The sequence below is a fragment of the Thunnus maccoyii genome, chromosome 10, assembly GCF_910596095.1.
Source record: "Thunnus maccoyii chromosome 10, fThuMac1.1, whole genome shotgun sequence".
NCBI lineage: Eukaryota > Metazoa > Chordata > Actinopteri > Scombriformes > Scombridae > Thunnus > Thunnus maccoyii.
This window is the reverse complement of record NC_056542.1, coordinates 9,300,387-9,320,583: the sequence shown is the minus strand read 5'-3', so window position 1 is coordinate 9,320,583 and position 20,197 is coordinate 9,300,387. Positions and strand designations below refer to the sequence as shown.

Here is a 20,197-nt window from a genome sequence, read left to right as displayed (position 1 = left end):
TCACTTGAATATGTTGTGTTGTATTTTTGTATAGCTACGATTTGACTTAAACTTGGCTCCACTATGGACACTCATTCTCATTCATCCCCTCTGTGATTTCTGTAACCAAGGCCTCCTCCTGTCTTCCATCCACACACCTGTAATCCATCTGTGTCATGTGACGTGTGCATGTCTGTGTATTTTATTTTAACACCCTGACTGAGTGTTTTCTCAAACTGCATTAGTCTCAGCCATGAAGTGTTAAAGGCTTTTTATTATACTTGGGAGTCAGAGTATTATACTGAGGACAAGTACACATAAAGGTTACACACAGTGTTTTTATTATGTAATTACAATGTTCATTAAATGTGTTTCAGCTGCAGGATCATCAGTTGAAGCATCTGGTGTAAAAACCACAGAGGGAGGTAGGTACCATAAGACATTTGAAACACTAATAACAAAATTACAAATATTATTCCTTTAACTAGGAGTAAAGATGACAGATTTGAATCCTTTCCTCAAAGCTCTGTAGTTATTTTAATCTACATTTCATTATGTGAAACTTTAACACTGAGTTTAATAACAAATGTGACGTCATGTTGATAAGTGTTCATCAGGTGAAAGTGGTAATTGATTTTTAGGATGTTACTATCGAGCAGATTTTATGTTCCTTTTACAATTAATCCTTAATATTACAATCATTTTGAAACAAGATAGTCTGATAGTGTCTGATTATATTACCTGATGGTAAACCAGGCATTCATGAGTCTCGTTTTATTTCCTTCTCTTCAGAGAAACACTCTGTGGATGAACAGTGGCCTGCACTGATCCAGAAAGTGAGTAATGTCACATCCGTCGGACTTTACAGATACAACTTTCATTCAACAGATGCAGGAAAAAACATGTTCAACATTATAAATGATGATACAAACAAATTCTTGATTTTCACCGGCTGGTTCTCTCAGAAGTGAAGCTACATTCAGGTTGCCTCATGTACACATGAGGACTGAAGCAAGAACGTTGTTAACTTATAATGTTAAAAATCAGTGTTACCTCTACCACTGGTGAAATGTAAACTGTATATATCCACATTTATAAAAACACACACATTGATGAGACATAAACAGAAAAATCTGTAATCATCCCAGCTGAGAGATTGTACATTTGCCCAATGAACATTTTCTTTGTATTTACCAGGTAGAAACAATGACGTCTGTTATAGAGCTGCTTCTGGAAACATTGGCTGATTTGAGCGACAGGGAGCTCGAGGTCTTCAAGAAATTACTCCAGAGTCGAATTCACCTCCGCAAACCTTACTTAGAGATGCTCATGAGGGCAGACATGCAGGACACAGTGTTTATTATGGTGCAGACCTTCGGCCAACAGTCTGTGAAGAAGACCAAGGACATTTTAATTCAGATGAAGAGGAGAGATCTGGTGCAGAAGCTGTCAGACAGCAGCTCAGGACCCAAAAGTAAGACAATAAAGACAAAAACATATTCAAATCATAAAACTGGAACAAAACATGTGTCTCATGAGTTTATAAGCTATGATATAAGCCATTCTTTATTTTAAACATTATGATTTATAATGTAGAGAAAAGAAGACAGTATCAGCTGGTGTACAAAATATATTTGATTGCTTATGTGAAATATGAAAAGATAATGTGGGACAGGGAGAAAATATTAGTGATGAATTATATATATCATATATATTATATGTATATTTTTTAACTGTTGAGGAGGCTTCACTTTTATTTTGTGTTGAACCCTTTGTATTGTAATTTTATAAAGAACATTTTATTTCCTTTCTTCCTCCTCAGAAAAACACTCTGTGGATGAACACTTGTCTGCACTGATCCACAAAGTGAGCAATGTCACATCAACCTGACCTCATGCAGTACAGCTTTAATTCAATAAGATGCAAGTTTAAAGTCATATTTATCATCACATAAGTGGTGATTAATGAAACTAAACTCAGTTTCTCACATAATTGTGAGGCTTTTTCAAAGTATTAAGTAAAAATGAAAATAAAAAACATAAACAAGTTTACAGGTATTAAAGAATATAAAGTAAGACAAATCATAATTACCAGATGTATCAGTAGTTCAGGTGATCTTGTAGAAAAACTTATTTAAAACATCCAAATGTCTAAAATAATTACATTGATACTGTAGATGCAAAGAGATAAATCTTTAATATTCCCAGTGGAGAAATAACATATTTTCTCTTTGAATGTACTCTTTGAATTTTCCAGGTAGCCACAAAGACGGCTGTGAGAGAGCTGCTTTTAGAAACACTGAATGATTTGAGTGATCAGGAGCTAAAGACACTTAAGTGGCTCCTGCAGTTCACTCACTTCAAGAAGGGCCTTCCATTCATTCCATGGATCAAACTGGGCCCGGCAGACAGGACAAAAGTTGTGGATCTGATGGTGGAGAGATGTGGCCAACAGTCTGTGGAGGTGATCAGAGAAGTTTTCAAGGAATTGAAGAGGACTGATCTGGTGCAGAGGCTGTCAGAGACCAGCTCAGTACGCAAAGGTGAGATAAATAAGACAACTGTCATGTCACATTAATTTTGATAATTAATAAATCTGCAGGAGTACAAAATATTAGATAAAGCAATGGAGCAACACCATATAGGCCACCATGACAGCAGAAATATAGATTTGACTCAACACCTCCCTGACACAATCTCAACAAAAACAATATGAGCTTCACAAAGTTAGTTGGTAATAATAATAATAATAATAATAATAATAATAATAATAATAATAATAATAATAATAATAACAATAATAACAATAATAAATATAAGAATAATAATAAACTTTATTTATAGAGCACCTTTCATGACATAAAATGCAGCTCAAAGTGCTTTACAAAAGAAATATACATACATACATGCCTACACACAGACACACACACAGACACACAGACACACATATACACACACACACACACACACACACACACACACATGTTCCTTTTGCAATTAATCCTTAATATTAGATTTATTTTAAAAGCAAGATAGTCTCATAGTGTCTGATTATATCACCTGATGGTAAACCAGGCATTCATGAGTCTTGTTTTATTTCCTTCTCTTCAGAGAAACACTCTGTGGATGAACAGTGGCCTGCACTGATCCAGAAAGTGAGTAATGTCACATCCGTCGGACTTTACAGATACAACTTTCATTCAACAGATGCAGGAAAAAAACATGTACAACATCATAAATGATGATACAAATCAAATTTCTGATTTTCTCCAGCTGGTTCTCTCAGAACTGAAGCTACATTCAGGTTGCATCATGTACACATGAGGACTGAAGCAAGAATGTTGTTAACTAATAATGTTAAAAATCAGTGTTACCTCTACCACTGGGGAAATGTAAACTGTATATATCCACATTTATAAAAACACACATGTTGATGAGATGTAAACAGAAAAATCTGTAATCATCCTAGCTGAGAGATTGCACATTTGCCCAATGAACATTTTCTTTGTATTTACCAGGTAGAAACAATGACGTCTGTTATAGAGCTGCTTTTGGAAGCACTGGCTGGTTTGAGTAAAAGGGAGCTTGAAGACTCCAAGGAAGTCCTCTTGAATCACTTGAGGCTCACAAGACAACGTTTTGACATCCAATGGAGGCTGCTGATGACAACAGACATGCAGGACATAGTGTTAATTATTGTGCAGGAGTACGGCCAACAGTCTATGGAGATGATGAAGAAGGTTTTAAAGGACATGAACAGGCCTGATCTGGTGATCTGGTGGTCTCTGGTCTCCTCAGAGAAACATTATGTGGATAATCCGATCCAGAAAGTGAGCAATGTCACATCTGTCTGACTCAATACAACACAGCTTTCATTCAATAGTTGAAGGTTGAGAATGATCCTCATCTTGAACATTTTAAATACTGATACAACCCAAACTCATGATTTAAGCTGAATATTTTTCACTGAAGCTGCATTCAAGCTACAATTTTATCCATCAGTAATGTTTCATATCTTTAACACTGAGGATTAGATGAGGAAATGTCAACATGTACATTTTTCCTGAGTTTCTTCTTCAGCTTTGACAGTGATCTCACAGATAAACATATAACACCCACATCTACACTTACATTCATGAGATGCAATGAGAAACTATTTTAGTGTTTTTTTTCTAGTGGATTGAATATACTGTATGTCTCATCAATGTTTTGATTATTCCAGGTAGCAACAATGGCAGCTGTTAAAGAGATGCTTTTGGAAACACTGAAGGATTTGAGTTTTCAGGAGTTAAAGAAATTCAAAGAGGTCCTGCGGTGGACTGTCTCCCAGATGAACCTCCCAGACAGCTCACTGAGGTTGAGTTACACAGCAGACAGAGAAGCCATAGTGAATCTGATGTTACAGAACTATGGTCAACAGTCTGTGGATCTCATGAAGAAGACTTTCAAGAAAATGAGCAGATCTGATCTGGTTCAGAGGCTATCAGACACCAGCTCAGGACCCAAAGGTAAAACAAAGAAGACAAAACTGTCATGTTACACAATCACGTTTGTCTATTGAATACATCTAATAATTGATTTTAAAAATGTACAGTATATCTGCTTGAGTGCAAACTACATTTAATCACAAATGTAAAGTGTGAGAAAAGTAGTTGACAGGGGGCAACAAATCATTAATTAAATCAACACGTCTCTGACATGTAACATCTGGTAGGAATCTAACATTAGAGAGCTAGGCTATCTTCTACTTTGAGTGGAAGTTAGTTAGTCTAGCTTGCTAGCTTACACTTTCTGAGTGGAAAACAAATTTAACAGCACAGTGGATACTCACAAATATTAAATAATGTAAAGTGACAGACCTCTTCAGTTGCTAATGTTACATAACCAAGGCTATGTGGTATCATCATTATCAGACTACGACATTCTCCAGTCAGTAGCATAGTAGGGAAGTTAGCATTGCAGCTCTCAGATGTCAGTCAGCCACTTTACAAATACAAAAATGGTTTTCTCCTCTTGGAAAAGTGAAAACGATGCACAATAGCTGCAGCATCATTTTAGATCATATTTCCTTCCAAACAAAGTGAGGAGAATTCCAGTTTCAGTTTGACTTTAAGGGGAGGCAAAATGTTAATGTTTTAATGATATTCAAAGGTTTTAATGATATGATATCCAACCTCTCTTCTCTCTGTATGATTATTGTTTATGATGTCAGAAGCAGCAGAGGAGATTTTAGTGTTATTGCAACTAAATCGGACTAAACCTGATTATAGTCTGATGTTTAATCAGTCTTGAGTCATTTTCTATTTTCTTTCTCCTCAGAGAAGCAGAGGTCTTCACTGCCCCAGAAAGTGAGTAATGTCACATCAGACACACTTTACACAACACAGCTTTCATCAAATAGCTGCTGGTTGAAAATGATCCTCATCTTGACCACTATTAATAATGATACAAACCAATGGCATCATTTTCATCAGATGGTGCTCACTGAACTGAAGCAGGATTCTGATTGAGATTTTGAGCTGAAATATTATATCCACCAATAATGTTATAATAGACAGACACACACAGACACACACAGACACACATACACACACACACACACACACACACACATACACACACACACACACACACACATGTTCCTTTTGCAATTAATCCTTAATATTAGATTTATTTTAAAAGCAAGATAGTCTGATAGTATCTGATTATGTCACCTGATGGTAAACCAGACATTCATGAGTCTTGTTTTATTTCCTTCTCTTCAGTAATAATAATTCCCTCCCTTCTCTTAATAATGATACAAACCAATGACATCATTTCATCAGATGGTGCTCACTGAACTGAAGCAGGATTCTGATTGAGATTTTGAGCTGAAATATTTTATCCACCAATAATGTTATAATAAAATCTGTGCTATCTCTACTACTGAGGATGACAACAGGACAACTAAATGTTTAGGACGTGTATGTTTTTCCAGGCTTTCTTATTCAACTCTGATGGTAAATAGGTGGAAAGAGTTTTTAAAGCAGAAATATCACAGCTTCTGTTGAAGCAATAAGAACATGTGATCAGGTGTCTCATTCCTACTTTTGGCAGCACAGTGTCAGAAAGAGTTGGAGACATGCAATAAATCACAATTACTAATAACCAGTTTATAGAAATAAATGAAATGAATCACACTGTGCTCACACTTTGTCTTTATAAAATCACTGTAGATTAATCACAGTATTTCTTTGTGTAATATATATATATATTAGTTGTTACAATACTCACATGATTTAAATGTTTACATTGATGCAAAGACATCAGTGTTTTATCATTACAGTGGAAATATTACATAAATGCTCTCTGATCACTTTTAATCCATCAGGATGTTACGATGACACCAGTTAAGGAGAAACTTTTGGAAACACTGAAAGAATTACGTTTCTGGGAATTCTTGCAATTCAAAGAGGTCCTGCAGGAACTTCAAATGAAAGAATTCCCAAGAATCCCAAGAGTCCGAATAGAGATGGCACAGAACAAAGTTGACTTAGTGGAGCTGATGGTTGAGATCTGTGGTCAACAGTCTGTGGAGGTGACCATGGAGGTTTTAAAGAAGATGAACAAGACGGATCTGGTGCAGAGGTTGTCAGACACCAGCTCAGGATCCAAAGGTAAGTTTTGTGGAAACAAAACCCCAATATAATTCAAATATCAAACATTTGATATGCAGAGTAGGGTCTTATTCTACTTTGAACATTGAACATTGAACATTTTACATTTCTTGTAATCTGGCAAAAAAACATGTAATTAATCATCATTAAGTTCCTGTTACACCATCATTAAGATGTAAAATATTTGCATTACCTGGTTTTTGGTACCTGGCTTGGTGCAATGACAACATAAGACAGGACACTGATGGCTGGATGGATTTACTAACACCTGTGAAAATAATTATAATGATTATAATGTTGGGGGTGTTTTTGCAAAAAAAGATCTAATTATGCAAACTAATCTCTGCGTTATTTGTGAGAACAATTTAGTTGTTAGCATTAAGCTTGTCTTACAGCATCATTAAGTTGTTGGTTTTTGGTACCTGGCTTGGTACCACAACAGCATAATACAGGACATTGACTATATAGCATGACGGCAACATCAACACCCATTACTTTACATGTTTGATGTTGGCTACTGTATTTTTATTGTATAATCTTTCCCTCTGATGAGGAACCGTTACTACAATGGCTACATGTAGCTAGCCTGTACGTTGTACATAACAGAAGTCCTGTGAAGTGCTGCCACTTTTCCTCAACTTAGACTTTTCTCAGCAGTAAGTCCTGCATAACATATTGCTCTCATGTTGGAACAGTGCTAAGTAGTCAAGTCAATTTTATTTGTGTAGCCCAATATCACACATTTATCCCAGCAGGCGTTGCAATCTGTACAGCAATACAACATCCTCTGTCCTTAGACCCTTGATTTGAATTAATGAAAAACTCCCTAAAATAAAACTCTTTAATGGGGAAAAATTGAAGAAACCTCTTGAAGAGTAACAGAGGAGGGATCCCTTTCCCAGGATTGACAGACATCCAATAGATGTTGTGTGTACAGAATAAGAGTATATGAGAGTACAGGAGAATATGTAGCACATAGTGCTAAAGCAGCAAAGCATCTGGAAAGTTACCATATGATTCCATTAATAAACATAACATGATTTAAAACATTTCCTGATGTGTTTTAACAAGGTCCTTCAGGAAGCTTGGAGTTTGGGACTCATGGGGGCATTATGGTAATCCCTTTTATTATTCAATTTGCTCATTTGTTTATTTGTTCATCTGTGTGATGTCGCAAAATTAGTGATTAAACAACAACAATTTCATTTATTTACATAAGTGATTGTCCTCTGGTGCAGCAGTCTGATTTCACTAAATCTATAATTTTGCCTAATGTGGTTAATATTAGTCACATGATTTAAATGTTTCCATTGATGCAAAGACATCAGTGTTTTATCATTACAGTGGAAATAATATATAAATGTCCTCTGATTACTTTGAATCCATCAGGACGAAACAATGACACCAGTAAAGAAGAAGCTTTTGGAAACACTGGAAGAATTACGTTTCCGGAAGATCGAGCTGTTCAAGTGGTACCTGCAGACCCTTCAAGTGAAAGATCTCCCAAGAATCCCAAGAGTCCGAATAGAGAGGGCAGACAGCATGGAGGACTTAGTGGAGATTATAGTGGAGATTTGTGGTCAACAGTCTGTGGAGGTGACCAGGGAGGTTTTAAAGAGGATGAACAGGATGGATCTGGTGCAGAGTTTGTCAGACACAAGCTCAGGATCCAAAGGTAAGTTGTGTGAAAAAAAACCTAAACAACACTATTCCAATATCAAACATTTGGTATGCAGAGTGGGGTCTTATTCTACTTTAATGTTACTGTTTTTTCATCATTAAAAATACATTTTGGACAGTCAGGCAGCCATTTGAATATGTGGTTGTTTTGACATATTATCTAGATGCCATTATCACAAGCAAAGGTACTCACTGTATGCGGTATAGTCATTATAGTCAATGACTCTAGATCAGTCACTGTTTTTAAATTGTCCACAGCAAAAACAAGCCAAAAGTAAACCCAGAATAACTAGACTCCTACATATTGCATAGTTTCCAAAATGACATCTACTGCTTGAAAAAGCGAGATCTTTTCAAAGGGTTTCTTCTCTCAAGTTACCAAAAAACAAAAATCACAAGCAGCTTCCTAAAAGTCTAATGGTTAAGGTGCATACCACATAACTGTAATGGTGTGGTGTGATTGCAGTCGCGGCCTTTTGTTGCACGTCATACCGCACTCTGTCCGCTCATATTCTATCTGCTTCTTGACTGTCCAATTAAGGTGAAAATGCCAAATAAAAAGATAATTGGCCTCATTCACAAACAGCCTGTACGCACAACGAAGGTTTTAAGCACAAATCCGGGGTTCATCAATATGTTCTTAACTGAATTTTTTCTTACTCTGCAAACAAATTTAGAATGGCCTTAGACCATGCATACACACAAATCATAAACATCCCACAGTCTAAAAAATTATATAGTCAAAATTTATTCAATGTAAACAGTGTATTAGAACCACAATTATCTTAAAAATGATTGGGCCTAAATATACAACATCCAAAAGTGTGAAATTGTTAATAATACACAATTTATTTACTACATATAAAATTAATAATGAAGACGTTGTAATCCATAAATCATCATCATAAATGTAATGAAATTATTAATTTATTAAAATTGACCTGTGTCCGCTTTATATGACAATAGTTTATAAATCAGAGTTTCCATATTGGAATGTGACACCGATTAATTTCCCCCATCAGAGTTGGCTGTAATATATGCGGCTGTTTAACCAGCAGCCTGTTCAGCGTCCTCACAGCCTGATAGTTCAGTAGTGGCACAAGGAGGGACACTCTGCTTTCACTAAATCACGGCCTATTGTGGACAGACAAAATACGATGCACACCTGGCGCAGCTTTAGAGTTTTATACAGATCTACACATTTAAAAACTTCTTATTTTGTTACAGACATACTGCGTGATTGTGGCACAACAGGTATGCAGGCTGTATACAGGATTCACAATTAGGCTCCAAACAGTTGTGCCAATCACATGTTTACCAGCTAAATCTGCCTTTTCTGGCTTCTACTTCTGAAACTATTGTTTGCATTTCACTAGCAGTTAAGTTTTTCTACATTTTTAACATCACGGCCCTCTTTGCAATGAGTGACAGCTCTCTCCACTGCTGCACTGCTCCAACAGAGCTTTCCTTACACAGAGAAATTGGGGTGTGTTAGTATGCTTATTACCAGTAGAGCGCCTGTCAATTTAGAATGATGCTGATTCACTAACATACGCATGGTGGTAAAAGCAAAATTGGCCAGTGCGCATGTGTCATGAATCCTATGGTGATTTTACATGCACGCTTATTTTGTGCACACAGTGAGAACATTTCTATGCACATATTAGTGAATTAGGCCCAACAATACAAAAATAAAAACACACAACATGAAAAAGCCCTCACTCACCTGTAGTGGCATCTGCAGCCAATATAATGGAGGTGAATGAAATTCTTTTGTGATGCTCACACCATTGAGGGATTGCGTTTAATAATTCTTCCCGAAAAAGTTTTTTTTTTTTTGAGGAACAGTGTCTCTGTTAAACTGAATAATCCTCAGAACATGCTGTCAACAGTTTTATAAGGTTTATTTCTTTGGTTTAAGAAACGTAGTTCCAATGAAAACTGTTATTGAATATTTTACATTCATTGTAATCTGGCAAAAAAATATGTAATTAATCATGATTAAGTTCCTGTTACGCCATCATTAAGATGTAAGAAATGTTCATTGCCTCTTTAGTTTTTGGTACCTGGCTTGGTGCAATGACAACATAAGACAGGACACTGATGACTGGATGGATTTTCAAACACCTGGGAAAATAATTATAATCATTATAATTTTCAAATTTCGGGATATTTTGTTGCAAAAAAAATGTCATGCAAACTAATTTCTGCATTATTTGTGAGAAGAATTTAGTTGTAAGCATTAAGTTCCACTTACACCATCATTAAGTTGTTGGTTTTTGGTACCTGGCTTGGTACCACGACAGCATAATACAGGACATTGACTATATAGCATGATGGCAACATCAACGCCCATTAATCTACATGTTTGATGTTGGTTACTATCCAGTTGTTTATTGTAATATATGTACATGCAAAACAAATAATTATATGATTGTTCCTATATTTTTATTGTATAATCTTTCCCTCTCATGAGGAATCGTTACTACAACAGCTACATGTAGCTAGCCTGTATGTTGTACATAACAGAAGTCCTGTGAAGTGCTGCCACTTTTCCTGAACTTAGACTTTTCTCAGCAGTAAGTCCTGCATAACATATAGTGAAGTCAAGTCAAGTCAATTTTATTTGTATAGACCAATACCACAAACAACAACCTTTTAACGGGGAATAAATTGAAGAAACCTCAGGAAGAGTGACGGAGGATGGATCCCTCTCCCAGGATTGACAGACACACAGTAGATGTGTGTGCACAGAGTATATGAGAGTATAGCACATAGTGCTAAAGCAGCTGAGCATCTGGAAGGTTACCATATGATTCCATTTATAAATATATAATAATTTAAAACATTTTCTGATGTGTTTTAACAAGGTCCTTCAGGAAGCTTGGAGTCTGGGGCTCATGGAGGCATTATGGTAATCCCTTTTATTATTCAATTTGGTCTTATGTTTATTTGTAAATTGAACAATTTCAGTTATTTACATAAGTGATTGTCCTCTGGTGCAGGAGTCTGATTTCACTAAATGTATAATTTTGCCTCATGTGGTTAATATTAGTCACATGATTTAAATGTTTACATTGATGCAAAGACATCAGTGTTTTATCATTACAGTGGAAATATTATATAAATGCCCTCTGATCACTTTGAATCCATCAGGATGAAACAATGACACGAGTTAAGGAGAAGCTTTTGGAAACACTGGAAGAATTATGTCTCGGGGAGATCGAGCAGGTCAAGTGGTGGCTGCAGAACCTACAAATGAAAGACCTCCCAAGAATCCCAGGAGTCCGAATAGAGAGGGCAGACAGCACAGTTGATTTAGTGGATCTGATGGTGGAGATTTGTGGTCAACAGGCTGTGGAGGTGATCGGGGAGGTTTTAATGAAGATGAACAGGATGGATCTGGTGCAGATTTTGTTAGACACCAGCTCAGGATCCAAAGGTAAGTTGTGTGAAAAAAAACAAACACTTACACCATCATTAAGTTGTTGGTTTTCGGTATCTGGTTTGGTACCACAACAGCATGATACAGGACATTGACTATATAGCATGACGGCAACATCAACACTCATTACTTTACATGTTTGATGTTGGCTACATGTAGCTAGCCTGTACGTTGTACATAACAGAAGTCCTGTGAAGTGCTGCTACTCTAACATATTGTTCTCATACTGGAGGAGTGTTATGTAGCACATAGTGCTAAAGCAGCAAAGCATTTGTTAGTTAAAATATGATTTTATATATAAACATTATATTAACACAACATTTTCAAATGTGTTTTAACAAGGGCCTTCAAGAAGCTTGGAGTTTGAGGCTCATGGAAGCATTATGGTAATCCCTTTCTTTCAATATTTTTTTTATTTGTTCATTTGTATGATGTTGAAAAAGATTAAACAGGAACAATTCCACTTACAGTATTTACAAAAGTGATTGTCCTCCTGTGCAGGAGTCCAATGACTGGACTAAACTTGAACCTGAAGTGAACAGTACAGATGCAGATGAGGCTCCAACTTACAGGTAAAAATAACATCTTCAATATTGTGTCACAACAAACTGGAACTATGGCAAACATTTCGGCAAGGTTCTTTGAATTTTTTCCCAGAGGGACAACTAAGATCTTTTTTCCTGCCAAGTTACAGTAACAGTGATAATTAGACACATCGCTTTAAATAAAATCAAGGCACCTACTGGTTAAGTTTACATTTACTCCATTACACTTTTGCACATATGCACAAACTCTTTTGTTTTTTTTCTTTCAGCCTACAGTCTGAAGCAGGAAGGTTTGAATGCAGTGTCTCTGACCTGCGATGGGTCTGTGAAGAAAAGGTCAGCTTTAAGTACCAGTTCTGGTCTTGGGAAGAACACATGGAGAGAATGGAAAGCTTACAATACATGCCTGCAGGTCCTCTACTGGACATCACAGTCATTGCTGGGAAGTTAAATGAAGTGTACCTGCCACACTGGATCTGCACAGGTAAGTGGACATGAAGAAATAAGTAAACATGTATTTAAATGTATTGTGATACAATCCCTTTCTCCTCATTAAATATATGTGCTTGTATTTTGTGCAGATGACTCTACAATATTAGACAAGTTTGCAGTCCTACACATAGATGCCTGTGGAGATGTTGTTGAGGACGTGTCTGAGGTCACATCATCCCATGTCAAGTTATCCGAACCAGTTTTCTCTCCAAGAGCGGTTCTGATGAAAATTGGCTTTCCAGTGAAAATAAAATGCAACGTGTTAATATACTATAAACCAAACACAACGTTCCTCAAACTACATGTGTATCTGATCCCACATGATCCTGCTCTAAAACAGGTTATTTAATATCTTACTATCACAAATGTATAATATAATCAGATTAAAAAACCTACAACTGAGTATTAGGGCCAGTGGTGGAAAAAAAGTGAAATTGTGAGAATAGAGTTGTGAAGTGGGAGGAGTCGCTGGTCACAGAAGGTTTTTTTCCCCTTTCTATATTCCCATTTAAAAATCTTCTTAAAACGACATCCAAAAATATGACTTACCATTGAAACATACATGTGTGATCAATAACAAAGTTCACATTTACACTTGTTATTTTTAAGCACATTTTATTGAAGATAAGCCACTTAAAACATGAGACAGCGAAGTGGACACGTTTCCTTATTTTAAGATGATGGACCAAGTGATTCTCGTCAGATTTCTGTCAGCAGGTTGGAGACAAAGAGATCTCACTGACAAACTGAAACTTTTCAAATTAAGCCCACTGCTCACTGCATGTCAATGTGCAGCAGCCTTCAATCCTTTTCCGACACCATACATTGAGATTTGATCTCTGCTCTCTTTGGCACAGCTGTCTGGACAAAACCAAGTGCTCAATGTGCTTCAGCAGCTGCTTCATAAGATTATACAACTCAGAAATAATGCAGTTGGTTTATTGTATTTTGACTGCGGGTGTGATACACTAAGTATTTCCTTCACTGATGAAATATACTGTAACTTAATTTTTAATGAAGGCTGCTCTCGCCTGTTTACTCATTAAACCACAATTCTACAGCAGCGTATTTGGTTATTCTTAAAATATATATTATTTTCATAACATCATCTTTTCCTCAATATCTTGTCTATTCTAAACCTCACATTTCATTTTTTCCCAACAGTGCTCCTAATACTCTATTGTAAAAACCGTATTGCTTATTCATGTACTTTAAAACACAAATGACAATGTTTGCTACTGTAACCTTGAAGCAGCTTTGTGCTTACAGTATATTGCTTTTTTTCCAGACAGTGGACAAAACGGAATTCTCAGATGGATACACAGTAATCCGGAAGCCACGTCCAGACAAGTATCTGAAAATGCAACAAGGATTCGTCCTCACCGCAGACATAGACACAGCTAAAATTTCCCCTCCGGTATACTTTGTACTGTCTCTCAGTACTTACATTTCAGTCAGCCAACTCATGTGGAGTACATTATTATTTAAATGCAGAACATGTACAGCATTAATGTTTGGCGTCTAGGCTCTGATCTCGTGACTCCCCACAAGGAAACATTGATGTCACACAGCAAGGAGTTGGGAGCAACAGTACTAACTTCCCTCCTAGACTCAGAGCCTACAGGTGGATGCTGGGGTGGAGGTCGAGCTTTTGAAACTCTATAGGCCTACAAATGGCAGCAAGCAAGCATAGCTTGTATGAGCAGTGTGGCAGCAGGATGGCTAAATGTGAGCAGAGTACTGACGACTTAAGTACACCGCCAAGATTATAAGGGTGTGTTGGATATATGTCACAGTGAGGGGAGTATGGCTTGTGAGTGGAGCAGCCACTTGACTTTGGCTGCCTGAACTAGCTCACAGACCTCGCTTCAGTTATATAGTGGATTGTGGTTCAGACGTATTGTATGAAAAGATAAAATAGGATCAAAGCCATTGCATTTCACATTGAGGTGTACAAATGGTGTGGTCACACATGGCCTTGCACATTTTAACGATATTTTATTTCAAGTAGATTTATTGTATTTGTGTTATTATTAGATTTTTTAAATGTTACTGACGGTGAAATTGCAGCCATTTTGCTGCAGGGATTTTGACACTTTCGTAGTTCTTTTAGCCATGTTGGAAATATTGTAACTGTCAGAAATTTAAAAATCTTCAACTCAGAATTGCAATCAGGTAGCTGATGTGAACGCCTTTTCCAACTTGGCTGTAATTAAACACTGAACAATATGATGTGAACACGATGTAAGACACAAGGAAAATCTGCAAGTGAGGAACATGGATACAATTAAGGGAATTGGCATTTAGACTCCTGTAATTGTAAATAGATGCATCATTGTTTGTATTGGCAATTTGTACAAAGGGACATGTGATCGGTGTTGTCAACTTAGCAACGTTCTCCCTAGATACAGCTTTTATGAGCCTAGTGACAAATCTATTGACTTTTTGGTCACACATAAGCTACTTCAAGAAGGTTGCCAATACTGCTTGGTGAATGTGGAGTCAGCTTTGCTCGCTGTGTTCAGAGTTTGGGAGAGATCAGCAGCCAGACAGAAATGTGAATGATCTGAGCATGTGCAAAACAGTGTTCCTAATGACCAGACACTAATCAACTAGTTTTGTTTTTGTTGTAAAGGATTTAATTTGACTGTTTACCTTTGTCAAAAACTAACTCCTTCTCTCCTTTTATGTTTTATTTTTACACAGAAATTAACCCTCAGATATGACAGCCAAGACCCAAATTTCTATGAAGTGTTCATTAAAAATCCAGACAGAGACTTCTACCTTTCACTCTTTGACCATTATGCAAAGAAGGGTGAACCAGTGTGTGAACCAGTGAGTGAACCAGTGTGGACCTGTGAAATTCAAGAAGGTCAGTGGTTGTTAAACAATATTACCTACACTATATAAAAAGATAATGCATTCTATCTTTTCCATTAACTTAACCATTCTATATAATTAATGTCAATAATTAATGAGACCTGAATCACCAACACCAATGCACACTGAAAATGGACGTGTTGCTCTGTGGGTGTGATATTCTGGTTGTAGCTGTCTGAATTATGTGTTCACCTGCCATTTAATACATGATAATGAGGAGAAATTCCTGTTTATCTTATTCCATGAATAGTCAGAAACCCATAGAAGTGCTTAAGACAGCAAGTATGAGTTTTGAGACAGAGCGATTTATCAAAACACAACAAATTTGATCACCGCTGTAATAACATCTGGTTGTTTTTGAACTAGAAATAGAATATTAATGATATTAAATATAATAGATATTTTATTTAGCTAAAATGTCTCATTATTTAATCTTTTGTTGTGAATGAAATACATAAACCCACAATATCAGCAAATATTGGTATATGTTTTGTTCTCCATTTTATTTCAGCTGACTATCCAAAATCTGGTCATTCAGAAGGTAAGACACTGCATATATTTACTGTCCATTACTATACGAGATTTCAGCTTTCAGTCATATGTCATAAATATTTCACACATTTGTTGCAAATATTTCAACCAGAATAAAACCAATTGGAATTTCATCAATGTTTTAAATGTTTGTAGTTTTTAAACCAAATCGTAAGATCGCCATGATATTATTGTAGCACCTAAGTTGTTATGTTTGTTTGTTTGTTTTTCACATATTTCACATTTGACCATTTTAAATAAACTGCTGAGAAGTTGTCTTTAGCTGAATTTACAGAGCTGAACTTGGCCAGCTATTCTGTGCAGTATTCTTGTACTTTGGTTTGCCTGCTGAAGTATTCTTGTCTAGAACAATGTATTTATTATAAGGTTATCATTTAATGTGTTGCAGCTGCAGCATCATCAGCTGGACCAGCTGGTGCTACAGTGAGAGGTAGGTACATTACAAAACATAAAGAGGCACTTCAACTTAAAAACATGCATGTTTGCAAACATTGCATTTTGCTGCCTTAAATGTAAAGTTGACTGAAATACTGATAAATACTTTGTTCAAAATACATTATTCTTGATTGATTATTGAAGTTTAGGACTGCCTATAGTTAGGGATGAGGATGGCAATTTTCAGCTTTTCTATTGTCTACAAATCTCATGTGCAGAGCAACGATAACAATGAATCGATCCTACTCACAAGTATTGTGTCTGTTTCCAAAGCCTGACATGTTATTCCTCTGTGCCACAGAGAGTGTGGTTAGTTGTTTAAAAATGGCTCCAATAACTAATAACAGCGATCAAGTTTTTACTCTCCACAAAGTATTTCTATGTCAGGAAGAGGCCACCATTCATGTGTGAGGACGCGAGTCTCTTAACAGTAACAGTTACAGATTACTACGGTAACCACTGTCTTCAGGGATGAAGGAACATGTCACCCAGTGCAGCGATGTGGCTCATTAACATGTTTTTAATAGTTTTTTGTAAACAACGGAGGTCTACGGCACATATATCAGGCTTTGGATAAACACAATACTTGTAAGTAGGATTGATTCATTGTTGGTTTGATTCTGCACATGAGATTTGTTTACAATAAGAAAAACAGAAAACCGCCATCCTTTATTCATCCTCATTTATGCCTTATGCAAATACTCACTCAAATACAATATCTTGATTTCAATGTTTTAGCAGTTACTTCAGTACATTTTTCAAGAAATAAAAATGTTTCTACCAGAATGCAATCTAAACATTATTTACATTTTCATTACATTTTGTTAATTTACATTTTGTTTGTTGTCTTTAGTCTTTTTTATTGTAACCACACATGTTTCCCTATCTTTGTAGCTGTTGTAGCTTTGGTTTTGAATTTTACTTGAAACTTTATCCCTCTGTAAAGTATGTATTCCCTCACTTAAACTTTTATTTAGTTGATCTGACATGTAGACACTAATAGACACTAACCCACTGAGGGATTCATAAACAGGAGGTGCAAATCAAGGGTAAATTAAGAGAAACAAAAGCTTCTGAGAGACAGATCCTGATTTTATTTTTATTTTTTTCTCAAGTGTTCTGATCATTAAAGAAAGCAGTTTGTTTTCTGTGTCAGTGACGTTAAATAAGAACAATACAATTGTTCAACAATTACAATTTCCCCTAAATTTCTTACAGCTTTGGGATCCTCAAGTGGAGCAACTGGTGGAAATACTTTGACTGAAGGCAGGTCCACAGGTATTAACTATGCAATTTTCTCATGAAATTACTTTTAACACTTAGAAGAAAAAAAACAAAAAAAAAAACAAACAAAACAGAACAGGTCTAACTTGATCAAGGGTTAGACACATTATAGTGGCTAATGTAGGTGCTGCATGGAATAACAAATAAAACAAAAAAGTGAGATTTGAGGGTTTAAAAATGGCATTTGGAGGATGAATGACATTATATCAATAAAATGTAGAACTGACTTGTCAAAATAAACACTTTATGGGCTCTGATTCCTCTTTAATCATTGTGTTCATTTGTGTTTTATTTGGATCTCTAAAATTTCAGTCAGCTCCGCTTTAAATAAAAAAGTAGAATTTATATAGAAATTGTTGATTGTGTGAGTGAAAGGAGCAGCACAAAGTTGCACTTTGATGTGAAATCTGACCGGCAGTGTTTTATCACAATGATTAGAGGGTGAGGGATTCAAGATTGTGTTTGCTTTGTTGGTCACTTTTTGATAAAACCCTTTGTATTGTAAATCTTTATGAATCAAGAAAGCCTGATGCAAAGTGTTTTATTCCATTTCTCCTCAGAGGAACAAAGTGTGGATGAACTATCTGCACTGGTCCAGAAAGTGAGTAATGTCACATCAGTCTGACTTTTCACAACAAATCTTCATTCAATAAGATGCAGGTTGAAAATCATCCAATATTTTAAATCATGATTAGAACTGATGCTGCATTCAGAGGAGCTGTTCAGCTCTAATCAATAAAATTATGGTCAAATCATCTCCCTTTGTTTATTTGTTTGTATTTCACCAGGCAGCAACAATCACAAACATTAAAGAGAAGCTTTTGAAAATGCTGCAATGTTTGAGAGAGGAAAAATTCGAAGACTTCAAGTGGTTTTTGCAGGATAGAGACCTCATCCCGGCAGAACTCCCGTGCATCCCACAGAGCAAACTGGAGAAGGCAGACAGGAAACATGTGGTGGATCTGATGGAGCAGACCTACAGCCAACAAGCTGCAGAGGTGACCAAGATGCTTTTCAAGAAAATAAACAGGAACGATCTGGTGAAGCAGTTGTGAGACACCAGCTCAGGATCCAAAGCCAAAAACAATAAACAAATAAAAACACAGAAGTGGCCTGTTGAGTGGCAAAAACAATCCCATTTTTGCTGCTGACCTAATTATTTAGAACATTACAGAACATTTGGACCTGATCAAACAAACAGTTAAAGGAGTATTTTACAAGTCTTCCCATATTTTATTTTATTTCTCAGTAATCCACTCATCAGTTGCAGCACTACTGCTATCTCTAGCACTGAGGAGGACAAGAGGAAATCAAGAAACAGAGCTGTCCAAAGTTTTTAAGACACAAGTGTAAAATTATTGCATCGTGACTATTTTTAACTATGAAAACAAAATGCAACAAATCAAATACAGAGGGTGATTTATTTCTGCCTTTGTTATAACAACAAGAACATGTGATGTTTAGATCAGGTGGCTCATTCAAGTTTTTTAGCAGCAGAGTGTGTGAAAGACTTAAAGTCCTGACAAATAATGTAAATATATTTATCAGTTGAAAGATCTTAAAGGGAAAAGAGAAATGAAGAGAATCATATAACAGTATTTAATCTTGAAAAAATGTTTATGTTGATTATTGAGGTCATAGTGTTTGGTGATGTTTCGCATTATATTAAAAGATGTTTCTAATATTCTTCCCCCCTCATGTATGTAAACGGGGGATGGACAAAATATTAGAAACACCTTTTAATATAATGCAGTCCAGAACAACAACAACACTGCCCACTACGACTTCAATAATAAACATTAAGTTGAATTATCACCTTTCTGACAGTGTCAACAAGAACTAAAACTCTTGTAGATGTAAGACACATTTTTTTTCTTTTGTTTTTTATGTTTTGTTCGATTTGATCTTATTTTAATCTTGTATTTTATTATTTTTTAATTCTATCAGTGTCTTTTTTATAATGCTTTCTTTTTATACTGGATATCTTGTCTTAATATCTTTTTTGACGTCTCACATAAAGCACTTTGAATTGTCTTGTTGTTGAAAGGTGCTTTACAAATAAATATGTGTTGCCTATGAATGTACTGTATCCTTTGAAATTACCAGGTGGCAACAAAGGAGCACTGTTTACTGTATGAGGGTCATTCAACATATTTTTTATTTTAAAATCTATAATAAATTCCCTCGTTGTTATGTTTGGTTCTGATTATTTGAGAGAATGAAGTGATCTAAAAACAATATATATGAAGC

The 20,197-nt window shown here is 35.9% G+C and overlaps 2 protein-coding genes across 3 annotated transcripts in view; both read left to right on the top strand.

Annotated features, from left to right (window-relative positions):
* LOC121905492 overlaps nt 1-20,197 on the top strand; it is a 344,732-nt gene that overhangs the window by 36,171 nt on the left and 288,364 nt on the right. The window lies entirely within an intron of this gene.
* On the top strand, nt 5,215-19,713 carry LOC121905495. Of its 2 annotated transcripts, none has more exons than XM_042423742.1 (17): nt 5,215-5,326; nt 6,547-6,634; nt 7,706-7,749; nt 8,024-8,309; nt 11,185-11,228; nt 11,471-11,756; nt 12,102-12,145; nt 12,261-12,331; nt 12,574-12,788; nt 12,886-13,136; nt 14,085-14,213; nt 15,503-15,668; nt 16,188-16,217; nt 16,617-16,658; nt 17,882-17,941; nt 18,508-18,548; nt 18,736-19,713. In XM_042423742.1, the coding sequence occupies exons 2-17, from the start codon at nt 6,562-6,564 to the stop codon at nt 19,000-19,002; spliced, it is 2,049 nt and encodes a 682-aa protein (XP_042279676.1). In that variant the 5' UTR covers nt 5,215-5,326; nt 6,547-6,561; the 3' UTR covers nt 19,003-19,713. The 2 variants fall into 2 exon arrangements, with proteins under 2 accessions (XP_042279676.1, XP_042279675.1); XM_042423741.1 differs by having other exon boundaries at nt 6,349-6,634.

What these genes read in the sequence shown, in the direction of transcription:
- LOC121905495 (XM_042423741.1), top strand. Translation starts at nt 6,358, where the DNA reads ATGACACCAGTTAAGGAGAAACTTTTGGAAACACTGAAAGAATTACGT. An exon ending in GGACTCATGGGGGCATTATG is followed by an intron (nt 7,750 to 8,023) that starts GTAATCCCTTTT and finishes TGAATCCATCAG; the next exon opens with GACGAAACAATGACACCAGT. An exon ending in TATCTGCACTGGTCCAGAAA is followed by an intron (nt 18,549 to 18,735) that starts GTGAGTAATGTC and finishes GTATTTCACCAG; the next exon opens with GCAGCAACAATCACAAACAT.